Raw genomic sequence first — 14,042 nt, 5'->3', positions numbered from 1 at the left:
CCACTTTATTACCTCAGCCCAGAAATCCTTAGTATAACGACAAGAAATAAAAAAGTGCTCCAAGGATTCGTTCATTTCGCCACAAAAGGAACACGCCGGGGATGGAATAATACCAATTTTGTTTAAAAAAGAATTTGTGATAAGACACCTGTTAAGTAGTTTATACTGGAATTCACGCGATTTTGTGTCCAAGGAAGTACGAAATGGCCAGCTGTAAATCTCTTTCCATTCTAAAACATCATTAACAAAATGAGTATTAAAATTCAGTTGGGCAGTCGGTGGAGTGATGATTCTATTTCGAAGTTCTTTATATATAGTCTTTGAAATGACTGTTTCAATTAAAACGTGTTTGTCATTAAAACTCAATTTAATTTCGTTATACAAATTGAAAGGCTCGTCAGCTGTAGAAGCAAGCGTGTTTAATGATTCACGCCATTCAACTGGTAAGGCGTCTATTACAGAAATAAGTCTAAATATATCTAACGGCGAGGTGTTTAATTCTCTCAACTTGTAATTATTTTTAACAATAAATTCGTTATTGTCCGAGATTAGATCCCCTATTCGAAGAATTCCTTTTTCTGCGAGATTTTTAAAATACACAGATTTGCCACCGATACAAATAAATTTATTGTTCCACACAATAGCTTTTGAAAGATCTTGTCTATTTTGATCCTGTATACTTGTGTGAGTTGCTGCGGAACATTTTGCATTCTTCATAAAATGCTGGAAGCTTTATGGGCAATTTCTTCAAATCAAAATCGCAACATAAAATAAGTTTACCCCCCACAGGTTCAAGATAATGCAGTACAATTTTTTCCAATTGCTCGGTTGATCGCTTGCCAACTTTTTGCAACAGAGGATTCTCTGAGTCTCTATTATAGAATCTAAATGTGGGGCTTTAAGTCCCCCATCTTCAATGTCACCAATAAGAGCAGAGCGTTTGATTTTGTCCTTCCCCTTCTAGATAAAATCGACGATAATTTTGTTCACATGTTTCACAAATTCCCTATTTACTAATATCAAACTCGCGCGATACAGGAAAATAGGAATGATAAAAGTTTTGACAATTTGAATTCTTCCGATAATCGTCAAATCCCTCCACCTCCAAATTCGTAGTTTTTGTTGAATGGAACTAATTAATTCATCAACATTTAATTTTTGTTTCAATCGAAAATCATAGGTGAAGTGCACTCCCAGAATTTTAACAACTTTTTTAATTTTTAAGTTGCATGAAACGACATTGTCTTGTTGTAGAGTAGAAGAACAATTACCCAATATCATTATTTCTGATTTATTGTGGTTAATCTTTAGGCCTGAACAAGTCCCGTAATCTTCTATAAGTTTAAGAAAGTTCGCAAGCGAAAGATTATCATTCAAAAAACCAGTTAAATCATCTGCGAAAAGGCTTAATCTGATCTCTTCATTATCTACCTTAATACCATTAATATCTTTACTACTGCGTACACTAATACAAAGAATTTCTAGCGCTATGATGAACAGGTAAGCAGAGAGGGGGTCTCCTTGTCTCACTCCCCTTTCAACTGCAAAGGGCTGGGTAGAAAAACCATTGTTTATGACACAACTTGAGATGTTGTTGTAAAATGTGTGTATCCTTTGCAAAAATGATGGACCAAAACCAAAAGAGGTTAGAGTGCGAAATAGAAAATCTCTACTGACAGTATCGAAGGCCTTTTTGAAAACTATACAAATCATTTTCCCTTCAAAATTATACCTTTGTAAGAATTCCATGACATCTTCTATCGTTCTGACTGCGTCAAAAATAGTTATTCCCTTAACATATGCACATTGATTATAATGTATGATGTTTGGTAAGACCTTCTCTAATCTTTTTGCAATAGCTTTTGACCCTATTTTTACATCCACATTGATAAGTGAGATTGGTCTCCAATTCGACAAATCCCGTTTGTCTTTATCCTTTTTCTCAATTAAGGTAATAATGGCTTCCTTTTGGGAATTTGACAACTCGCCATGATCATAAGAGTAGTTTAAACTGTCTACCATCAGATTTCCTAAAATGTGCCAAAAAGCTCAATAAAATTCAGCCGTTAATCCATCATTACCTGGTGACTTGTTGCTTTCAAAAAGCTGAAGACTCTTGTAACACTCGTCAACTGTTAATTTTCCATCACAGTTTCGAGCCTCATTATTAGTGAGTTTCGGTGTTTCAGAGTTATTAAAGAAAAAAATTAGCATCTCCTCTGATGGTCTAAGGGGATCATGTTTACAAAGATTGGAATAAAAATTTTGTATCTCTTGGAGAATTCTTTTAGGGTCTGTGATTAGCACGACTTCACTGTTAATGACTTTGCGAACAGAGCTTTTAGCTTTTTTATGCGTTTCCAGATTTAGAAAATACTTGTTTCTTTTTTCGCCTTTCTCATACCATGTGGCTTTTGATCGAATAATGGCTCCCTTTGCTATCTGTTCATAAATAGAATCGTATTCCATTTTCAACATTTCAAGCTCGTCCTGATTCTCAAAGGTTGGTGACTCTTTGCACTTTTCCTCACAAATCCTTAGAGAGGTCTCAAGATCAGAAATCTTTTTTCTTTTTTTGAACGCTTTCTGTTTACTATATTTAACTGAAACTTGTCTGATTCTGTACTTAATTAAATCCCACAACAGTCTTTTATCTGTAATTTCTTCGAATTCCTTTAACCACATAGGCACACTTTCATTTATCAATGTGACAAAATCATCATCGTCGATGAGACTGGCATTAAATTTCCAAAAGGAGGGACCGTATTCCGGTTTGTCTAAACTATTAAGATGAAGAAAAATTGCCGAGTGGTCTGAATTAATCGAAGGAATGATATCAGATTTCCCAAAGTCATATTGTTGAAGAAGACAAATGCATCACACGTCGCAAGAGCCATGAAGGGTATTTTTCAAACACATGGCATACCTTAAAGGGTCCGCTGTGAGAATGGCCCGCTATTTGCTTCCACATAGTTTGAAGGCTTTCTAGATTACTTAGGAATAGTTCACCGGAAAGGAATTCCTTACTGGCCGCAGAGTAATGGTGAAGTCGAGCGCCGCAACGAGACTCTACTGAAGATAAAAAGAATCGCCGCTTTGGAAGGTAAAGACTGGAAAAGGGCATTACGAAATTTCGTTCCAGTATCAAACTATGCCTCACACAGTGTCTGGGTTTTCTTTTGCCGAGCTCCTGATGGGTCGACGCTTCAATGATAAACTTCCAAGAGTAACCATTTCAAGTGAAAGAATCACCGAGGCCCACTAGCAACAGCCTCTTCGCGAAAGAGACGCACGGGGGAAATTTCGGCAGAAAGAGTATGCAGACAGAAAGCGGTCAGCACAATACAGTAAATTGGCGAGGGAGATCACATCCTGCTCAACAAGCCCCATGACAACAAACTGTCTCCCAACTTTGAATTAGTACCATACTAAGTGGTAGAAAGGAAGGGCAATGTTGTCCTCATGCGGGATAAGGAGGGAAACACCAAACTGCACAATTCGAGCCACATGAAAAAGTTTATCCAGTCAGCCCTTCCACTGAAGCCACGGAAGGCCACGGAGGAGACGAGGGAGATGAAACACCCACTGAAGGACAGTCGAAAGCGACTGCTTTGATCCCGCCAACCTATATTAATAAGCACCCTACCCCACCTCCTGAATCCTCAGCAAGTCCCGTTCCTTCACGGCTAACTCGTGTTAGGCGCCCTTCATCATGGATGAATGACTTTGTGTCCTTTTGGGCTTGAACTGATAGACATCCGATGCAGATCTATGTAGTTCCCCTGAACGAAAAAGAATAGTTGTCGTGACGACATAGAATTTATCGATGATGAACATTGAATTAATATGTTTTGTTTTGATGTTTATCAATGTCATCGATAGGAATATTTTTGCAAAAATCGGCTTCGGTTGATAATGTATTTTGAATTAATGTATGGCAAATTTTGGTTGGACGGCGACTTCTTTGTTCGAAATATGGACGCCAGCGTGGAGCTTCGTCATTACAAGTCTCTTTTACAAAAGGAAATTTTTCTTTTCTTTACAGAATGGTACTCTTTCTTTCTTCTTTGAGCCTGTTTTTTCTTTTTCTTTTTTTTTTTTTTTTACCAAGGACTTTTTTTCGCTCTTGATTTTTCCGTGAACAAAGATTTTTCCATAAGCAAAGAACTTCTACGAGTGAATTTTTAAAGTGCGTGATGTAAACAAAATATGGAATTACATGTAAATGAAAATCGAGCCTCAACGTGAACGGTTGCCGCGAAACTTCCCCATAGGATTCGCCCAGGTCTGAGATTGACACCTTCCTAATTTATTAACTTTCACTTGAAAATACGTTTTTCTAAATAAATCAGTTCCTTTTAAAGATTTCGGAATTTTTTTATGGAAACGTTATGTTGAATGTTTGAATTCGGTTTAGTCAAATAAAGCAAAAATCGATTTTTACCTTTTGCTGTTTTTACCGAAATACCTTCTGCCCCCGGTCGCTCGCAGCTAAGAATTTTCCCTTTTTCCGTGAGATGCCTATGGCAAACCATGGTGAAAACTCAGCTGGGTTCCTTTTTCATTGCATGGACAAAATGCAAAGCTAGCCAATAGGAATACGTAAAATCTTATCGATTTTCATCTTATGTAAACATTGGCGGCTAGATTGATCAGAAGCTGACGAAAATAATTTTCGGACATAAGAAAACCTATGAAAATCATTTCCGCATATCTAGAATTTCACTCAGTCAAAAAAACTAGCGGTCATATTAAGTAGGTTTGGAGGTATTTTAGTTCCGAGGCAGAAAACTTGTCAAATACAAGCTGGAAAAAACCGTGTGAACAAAGATCATTGCGTTACAGTGCAAATATATTGAGCTATTAAGAGGCGATAAGTGACATAGGATTCGAGAATGGTGGAATTTGGGTTGTGCAGGCGAGGAAAGATTTGGATTCCAGCGGCTAAATTTAACGAATTCTGCAAACGTAAATTTGATCAACGTAGGTTACTATTTTTTGCTGTCTTCGTCGGCTGTATATAGGTTAATTATAATTATTCTGTGGAGTTGGGTGATTATCATAATTGTGGATCTCTTCGTGATAATCCGGAACCTTGGCTTTTGAAATAAGAGCAACCTAGCATTGCAGTAAGATCTGTAACTACAAGTTCACAACCATGTTTCATCATGCACGAGTTGGCCATGATTCTTTGATTAGATAAAGGAGACAGTTGAATTTATTTGCCATGCTGTGGTGTTTTAATCGATTTCTTTCTTATCACAAACTTAAATACAAATCTCTGGGAAATAACTTAGTACAGTCTTTCAGTTGTGTTAAAGTGTATACGGCCTGTTTTCGTACTAATTGACGTTTTTGATAAACAAATCACTGCTCAAAGGAGAGAAGTCTTTGTCAGCGGAGATGGAAATTGTTTTTGCCGAGCTGTTGCTTTTAGGAGGAATGAAACAGGCGCTGAGAAACGCGAGGAGATCAGGAGGTGGAGTGGCAGTTTGTTTCAGAAAGAGGTTTTTGAGCTGCAGCTCTTCGCTATTTTCAAATACAAAAACAGTCACGGTTTCCTCAACTCTAAAATTTTCTACAGTGGTGTCTTCGGCTGATCTAACTGACTAATCTTGGTCGACTGTAATTGCACAATTCCTTTCAATGCTACGCTCAGTAGTTAAGGCATCCCACGGAATCGCCTCTACTTAAATTGAGCCGCAGCTTAATTCTTTAAATTGAACATAAGATTGGCAATTGTGATTAAGGTTTGCAAAGAAACCTTCGATTTTTTCCTTTGCATTGTGGCTTGTTTAACTTGATAAATTAGGAAAATGAACTGATCGCTGAAGCGCTTGGGGATGATAAGTAATATTTTCTTTTATGTTCTTTTTTAGGTATGGAAGTTCTTCGAGGTAAGGCAGATCGAGATCGTAAACAAGACAGCTCTCCAGGTTTGAAAACACTGAATATGAACAATAGCACTATTAAAAATGAAATCTTTCATGCTTAGAGTAGAGCTACTACATATTTGTGAGTTTACTGTAAATATTGATCATGACCTAAATTTTGTTTGAAAGTAAAATTAGTACAACGACATGAAGATGAAAAAAAAAGAACCTTAATCATGCTGCAAATGTTACGTGGCTTTCAGAGCTGTTAGTTAAAGTCTCACCGGAATAAACTGAGGGCTAGTCTGCCATCTTTAGGTAGATACTTTCACCTCATTTTTCTTAAAGTAATGCATCATTAGCCAGTGACAGGGTTATACCACATTCGAAAAAAACCTTAAACATGTTTCAAAGTTGTTTTGTCAAACACAGTTTAAAAAATTAAGTTTCTTCAAAGGAGCTGCTTAAGCCAATGTTACTGATTTCCAATCAGTTAAGCCCGGTCTAAACGAAGTTTATTTTGCGACACAAACTTTCTCTGTTACCACTAGAATATAGAAAGGTATTGAAAGACTTGGTACTTATCTGTAATGGTAATCGGCCGGACTGAGTAAATCCGAGTTCTCGCGGCTCTGTGACCTGATACCGAAATTACAACGCAAAGACGAGGCTCGGTGCGAAGTCACTCTCATCGGTCTAAAAAAATTAAGGTACGTCTCTCCTTGGAGAGGGTTGGCTGGGGGATTTTGGCATTTTTTTTGTAAAGGAAACAGTGCAACGCGACGAGTTGATTACATTCCCAGAAGAAAAACTACTTCCCTATCCACTTTCGCTGAAGTTTTGGACTCATGACTTCACTGGTATTCCAGACTTCAGGTTTCCCGATAGTTACATTATCTGGTTGGAAAAGATGGTTACGATGAAGACTGTTTACGGTCGTATAAAAGCCTTGAGGGTTTTCGCTTGTTTACTGATAGGCATGTGGAGGATCTGAAGTACCACGATTTAATCGATGATGCAACAGATAAACCGACTGGATTCTGCTATTTCCAGTTCATAGTCCTTTCCTTTGAAAGCTTCTTTTCTACAAACTTTGTTATCCTTAAGGACGTGGCCGTGATCTTTCAGTGGAAGTTCAGTAGAAACACGGAAAATTTGGGCGGGAAGTACTTCTTTGGTGTCTTCGCTACCGTTTCGTTTTCTCCGCTCATTCGACCTTTTTTCGCGTTGAATTGGACTTCTACGGACTGTATGCTGATTAAATATTGTTGGAACCAGAGAGTTAGTTCCAGAAAGTGTCTTCACGACTTGTTTAGTCTCAAAGTGTTCGGAGCATATATGAAAGTTCTTGATAGACGTGAACTCCTTGTCAGTGCGACGAAAGAAGGCACTTCCTTTTTTTCTTGGTCTGTTGGCCTGGAAACTCGGAAAGATTGAGGTCCGGTCTTTTTTAGAGTTATTTTTGCACACAGAAATGGCACAAAACTTCATATTCGACTTGCAGTCACTCCGATCTTGCTTTCAAAATAAGCGTCCATCAGCCTCAGCTTGGTGCTGATAATTAGTTACCAGACTATCTCGCTAAAACAATTTGAAAATAGCCTACATCATAACTACATCAGAAATGGAAATCACTGTATGAGAATGAAGAACTGCCATGCAATATTTTAAATTACCCATCGAGAATGAAAAAAAACCCTAATCGAGAAAAAGACTGATGTAGCAATATACCTAGAATTAAACATTAACTGTTGCGAAGGAGAAATTGTTGCGGGAGAAAAAGAGATCAATATACGAGATTATCGATTAGTTTTTCAGCGTCGTTGAGCAACAGCTAGTAAGCGGAATATTTCTCTTAAAATGGCGGAGCAACTTAGTGCAGAAGGCTTTACAGAGTTTGTTGATTTTGTAAAGAGCACTATTGAAAGAGGCGCATCCGTTTATCACGGATCTGTTCATGTAGGATTACAAATCTGTGTCAGGAAGCTTGAGGAACACAAAAGAATGCTTATCGCCATATCACTGTTTAAAAATTCCTCTTCAGTCCTGTTTGATCTGTAAGAATTGTCTTTAGTCGTCTTATTATAGATATTTTAATGCATCAAGCCTTTGTCCTTCTCTGCAAGTTCAGGAGGGAGACTGGTGTACATTATTACAAAAGAAATGATCAAGCAACTGTGCAAGACTAGTAGAAACTGGAGAAGAATAACAACATGCCTTGGAATCCCCGACCACAGACAACCCAAGCACCAGCTGTGAGATGATCATTTTGCGAAGTAGCAGTCGTGGCGAAATTATCAGAGTTTATATGGGAACATTTACGACCGCTCTTAGGATTAAAAAAATACAGTCAAATTCTCAGTAAAAATACTTCGCTTTTCTTCCACAGTGGATCGGTTGTTATCTGACCGCTTGCTATGTTTTCTAGGTTTACTACACAAGAACGGCTTGTCTAATGTAGCAAACCTAGAAATGGATAACTTACTAAAATGGGTTCTTTTAAAGATAGCAAGCGGTCAGATAACAAGCGCTGCACTGTCATGTTACAGGCAGTCTCAAATGTGGGCTAATGCACAAATTGGCAGAATATCGAATTGATTATGATGGTTGACTATGATTTTGACTGATATTGAAACAGAAAACAATGTTTATTGAGCCAAAGTCACACAGTCAGCTTACAGTAATTACTCAATAGGATTGACCCTCTCTGATGATGGAAACAATGGAATTAAGCACTTTCTGAACACTGTGACAATAGTTACAAAATTGCTGCGAACACTAATAGAGGATGAAAATTTTCATCCTTCACGACTTTTCTGGAGGTTGAAAATGAAAGTAATGACATTTTTAAACGGCTGTCACTGGTATAGCTGACCTCTTTATGATAACTTCAAGTATGTTTCCTGAATTTTGATGGCTTAAATCTTGATAGAATGCTGTTATTTTCACTGATTTATTATCGAACCATTTCACTTTTGCAGATGCATTTATTTAGCGGTAGTCCACTAAAATCAACATAGTTTTTAGTGCAATTTAAAATTCAGGCATTAATCTCTTAGAAGGCACATAATGGTAGCAAAAGCAACATGTCACCTACCCCAAATTGTCCCATTCCAAGGGGCTTACAATTTAATATCTTGTTATGTAATGACCACTTACACTTACTACTTAAAGTAAACTTATGATTTATTGATGTTAGTGATATTAGAGATCAGCTGATAAAATTTTTATTTAGAGTTTGTAGTCTTGAAACTTGCATATTTTACATCCCTGTCGAAAGGCTTTCTAACTTGTAACCAAACTAACTGCTAGTGACAACTGTAATGACATTTGAATAGATACAAATTTGTGACCTAATTCTATTTTTTTTTAGAAAGTTCAGGAAATGCCATCAACAGTAACTTGTATTCTGTGTTAAAAAAAATCCTTATACCAGTAATGTGAAAATGTTATGCAGAACATAAAAATTTTAAAAACTAAGAAGAGAATTTCAAAGTGTTCAAAGAGTTCATTTCAAAGTGTTCCTTTCAAAGCATTCTGAGTGTTCATTTCACATTGTTCACATCTTCCACACTGAACAATGTTACAAAACAGGCTTGCTCCTCTTTCGTTACATTAGTAAACTCCTCAACCAGTTCTGGGTATGATTCATATGTAGATGGAAGTTCTAGCAATGCTCTACATGTTCTGGCAAAAGGACGTCAATGCGACCTTCAAGGATAGCAACGTGCACATCAATGTTGTGTACAGAGATCATATCACTACCAATGCAGATCCCGAGAAACATGGATAAAGATTTGAAATTCAGTGACTCTATAAACCGTTTCAGTTGTTGAAAGGATTTAAGTTCTACTTCATTTGCTTGTTCAGCTCTGAATAACTTGTTAATTAATTTGGCGGCTTGCTTTAGTCTCGAGGGACTGAAAGTTTTCCTTAGAGCATAATACCTTGAGAATTAGACTCCACCAATTGATCTCTAAGAGTGATTAGTGACCATTTTCTCCTATCAGTATCCCCTCTAAAACAAACATTAAGATCATGAGAATAAAGGAAATGATCACGAACTAAAGAGGCCCTTGGTTGTTAAACAAATTCTCTTTGTCAGCACCATAGGATATGATAGAGAACAGTACGGAAAAAAAGTATGCTGATGTTACGATGCAAAGGATTAAAACACTTGAATAATATAAAAATTCCAAGACATCTTCATCATTAGGTTTAAAATCATCGCCAAGGCACTTGTCCAATGCCTCTCTATCTTCTGTAGTTACAAATTGGCTAAGTCTTCATATCAACGTCTCTGAAGTGATAACTTCATCCCCATAAAGATACAAGGCCACAAAAAGATGTAACAAATTTACTAGGCAGTAATTGGCCCATTGGTAACCATATAGCAGAACCTAGGCAATGGCTTCCCACTATAGTTTCTGCATGTCATGCTCAATAAATGGGACTTTTTAATTGTTTCCTATCATCAGTGATGTGAAGCACTTTTGCCAAAGGCATGCTAAAACATTTAGAAGAACCTTGTTGCCTTCTCCCCTCTCTTCTCTACCAGCAGTGGCTATGTTTAGGTTATGGTGCTTCTTGGAATGCAGAAGGAGGGGGGAACAAAACATTTGTTAACACTTATTCTCAAACTGCGACGGGTGATTTTTTAATAAATTGTTTCACTTCAATATCAATCTCCTATGTAGAAAGCTTAACGGTCGATGATAAGGCATCACCCAAAGGCTGGTTTTCTTTTACAACGGAGTCGGAGTCGGAGTCGACTCCGATATTCAGTTTTCACTCGAAAAGAAGTGCTCTTACCACTTCGACTCCGTCATTAGTGAAAACCAGCCTCAAACAAATGGAGAAAAGGATATCCCGAAACGATTATTTCTTTTTTTCCATAGTTTAGTAATAAACTGTGGCAAGGACCGGAAGAGCATTTGCAATAAAATTCATCCAAGGTCAAACTTAGTGCAATCCATCGAGCAACATCTACATTTCGTTAGTTTCCAATCACTTTGGCCATTTGTTAAATAAAAATATTATTTACATTCAATTGTACGGATATTTGAATAAGAAAAAAAAGTGGAAAGCTAAATGCAAAAGAGAATCTCTATGAAGAAAAGAACTTTTTGTGTATTTATGTTTGCTAGATTATTTCTCTTTTCTTCTCACGAACGCCATTTTTTCCTTTTTCATATTGGAGGGTAGGCGAAAATTTGAAAAATACACAAAAGTTGAAACCCAACGACAAAGCTGGAAGGGAAGAGACTTACAGAAATCTTGGCATTGTCCATCAAAATTCAAGCGATTTTCATGAGGCCATTGAGTACCATGAGCGTCATCTACAAGTTGAAAAAGAAGTGGGAGACAAAGCTGAAGAAGGACGGGCTTATGGAAATCTTGGCATTGCCTATGAGATGTTAGGCAATTTTCATAAGGCTATCTGTTACCACGAGCGTGATCTACAAATTGCAAAAGAAGTGGGAGACAAAGCTGGAGAAGGACGGGCTTATGGAAATCTTGGCAATGCCTATGATAGCTTAGGCGATTTTCATAAGGCTATCAGTTACCACGAGCGTCATCTGCAAATTGCAAAAGAAGTGGGAGACAAAGCTGGAGAAGGACGGGCTTATGGAAATCTTGGCAATGCCTATCATAGCTTAGGCGATTTTCATAAGGCTATCAGTTACCACGAGCGTGATCTACAAATTGCAAAAGAAGTGGGAGACAAAGCTGGAGAAGGACGGGCTTATGGAAATCTTGGCAATGCCTATGATAGCTTAGGCGATTTTCATAAGGCTATCAGTTACCACGAGCGTCATCTACAAATTGCAAAAGAAGTGGGAGACAAAGCTGGAGAAGGACGGGCTTATGGAAATCTTGGCAATGCCTATCATAGCTTAGGCGATTTTCATAAGGCTATCAGTTACCACGAGCTTCATCTACAAATTGCAAAAGAAGTGGGAGACAAAGCTGGAGAAGGACGGCCTTATGGAAATCTTGGCAATGCCTATCATAGCTTAGGCGATTTTCATAAGGCTATCAGTTACCACGAGCGTGATCTACAAATTGCAAAAGAAGTGGGAGACAAAGCTGGAGAAGGACGGGCTTATGGAAATCTTGGCAATGCCTATCGTGGCTTAGGCGATTTTCATAAGGCTATCATTTACCACGAGCGTGATCTACAAATTGCAAAAGAGGTGGGAGACAAAGCTGGAGAAGGACGGGCTTATGGAAATCTTGGCAATGCCTATCATAGCTTAGGCGATTTTCATAAGGCTATCAGTTACCACGAGCGTGATCTACAAATTGCAAAAGAAGTGGGAGACAAAGCTGGAGAAGGAGGGACTTGTGGAAATCTTGGCAATGCCTATCATAGCTTAGGCGATTTTCATAAGGCTATCAGTTACCACGAGCGTGATATACAAATTGCAAAAGAAGTGGGAGACAAAGCTGGAGAAGGACGGGCCTATGGAAATCTTGGCAATGCCTATGATAGCTCAGGCGATTTTCATAAGGCTATCAGTTACCACGAGCGTCATCTACAAATTGCAAAAGAAGTGGGAGACAAAGCTGGAGAAGGACGGGCTTATGGAAATCTTGGCAATGCCTATGATATGTGGGGGGATTTTCATAAGGCTATCAGTTACCACGAGCGTCATCTACAAATTGCAAAAGAAGTGGGAGACAAAGCTGGAGAAGGACGGGCTAATGGAAATCTTGGCAATGCCTATGATAGCTTAGGCGATTTTCATAAGGCTATCAGTTACCACGAGCGTCATCTACAAAAAGCAAAAGAAGTGGGGGATAAAGCTGGAGAGAGACGGGCTTATGGAAGTCTTGGAAATGCCTTTCATAGCCTAGGCAACTTTCGTAAGGCAATCGAGTACCGTGAGCGTCATCTACAAATTGCAAAAGAAGTGGGGGACATGGCTGGAGAAGGAGAGTCATACGGTAATCTTATCTTATACTCTTAATCAATGCATATCCGAGCTTTCGCGATTTTCATGACTCCAGCCTAAAATTGTCCTGGCAAAATCAAAGGACAAAAGTTTATTTGAGTGTTACATCTACATTATAAATTTCAAAGTTGAAAATTCTCTTACCGCTCGACCTAGTCTGCCAAAGGATTCCACCTCCAATTTCTAGGATTTTTCAAAGCCGTTTTAAACTTTTAGAATCCCAGAGTTTTGCGACAAAAGAGAATTTTTGCCTCTGTAGTAACCTGATTTCAGTTCAGCTACACGCTGTTCGTAGCTTTTGCGATAATTAATCGACAAGTTTATCACGGTCTTGCTTATTTAATTAATTTTGTCCAGATTTTACTTGGGACAAATTTGTCGGCGATTTGTTTCACGATATGTCGGCCTTGGCCAAAATTTATCAAAATTTAGTGATGACGAAAAAATCGTTTTAAATAAACAACTTTTTTTGTTAGTGCGGAAAGACCCCATGTTGAACAATTTTGGTTGAACAGATATTGGGAATTAAGTGGTAGTAAATGTCCGTTATATTGTATACTGAAACCAAACACCTCAAAATAATAATTTCCCCAGCCAAAGAGGAGGATGAGGTACCTTATTACACCGGCAGGAAAGATTTGGCAGATATAGAAGATGCAACAGTAGACACTGAAGACAATGAAAAGACTTTGATCAAAAGGTATGGGTTTTTCTGCAATGACTCAGTTTTTTGCCTTTCCCATGTTTTTTTTCTCATGGATGCACAGACCATTGTAAAGAGCAGGGTTGGAGTTGCTAGGAGGTGTTAACTAATGGCAACTTTTGACAAAGTGCTCTGACTAAAGAACAACCCTCCGGACCTCTTTATAAATGACAGTTACTTTCTTTTATTTTATTTTCTTTTTAATCTTTAGTTAATAAAGTTCATGCTTGATAACTGTAATGCTATTAAAAATTTATTACATTCGTGCTCAAATCACTGGTGATCCTTGCAATCTGATTGGTTCTCATTGGCACGATTTATTGATAAAATGCACTCTTTTTTGCTCTAAAGTGCATCGATTTCCCAGCTAATGAGAAAGCTCTACGAAAGTACAGCTACAAATTAGATTTAACCGATTGTTTTAGGAAATCAATAAAATTGCAGAAAAAAAGAAAGACAACTTTTATAACATTTTACACACCAGCTCAGTACTGGATAAATAACATA

The 14,042-nt window shown here is 37.9% G+C and overlaps 1 protein-coding gene and 2 pseudogenes across 1 annotated transcript in view; 2 read left to right on the top strand and 1 right to left on the bottom strand.

Moving 5' to 3' along the window:
- LOC149053081 (uncharacterized) overlaps positions 1-2,032 on the bottom strand; it is a 2,301-nt pseudogene extending 269 nt beyond the window's left edge.
- LOC149053079 (uncharacterized) overlaps positions 1-12,847 on the top strand; it is a 19,324-nt gene extending 6,477 nt beyond the window's left edge. The window contains exons 3-4 of the mRNA XM_089182314.1: positions 5,880-5,936; positions 11,079-12,847. Of these exons, the coding sequence (XP_089038440.1) occupies positions 5,882-5,936; positions 11,079-12,847 (1,824 nt within the window). The 5' untranslated portion in view covers positions 5,880-5,881. The remainder of the gene's footprint in view (positions 1-5,879; positions 5,937-11,078) is intronic.
- LOC149053080 (uncharacterized) lies at positions 3,152-3,746 on the top strand (annotated as a pseudogene).
- Positions 12,848-14,042: the final 1,195 nt, after the last annotated feature.

Source organism: Pocillopora damicornis, chromosome 1 (genome assembly GCF_964200805.1).
Source record: "Pocillopora damicornis chromosome 1, jaPocDami1.2, whole genome shotgun sequence".
NCBI classification, from domain to species: Eukaryota; Metazoa; Cnidaria; class Anthozoa; order Scleractinia; family Pocilloporidae; genus Pocillopora; species Pocillopora damicornis.
The sequence above is the reverse complement of the archived record's forward strand: the minus strand, read 5'-3'. Positions and strand labels throughout refer to the sequence as shown.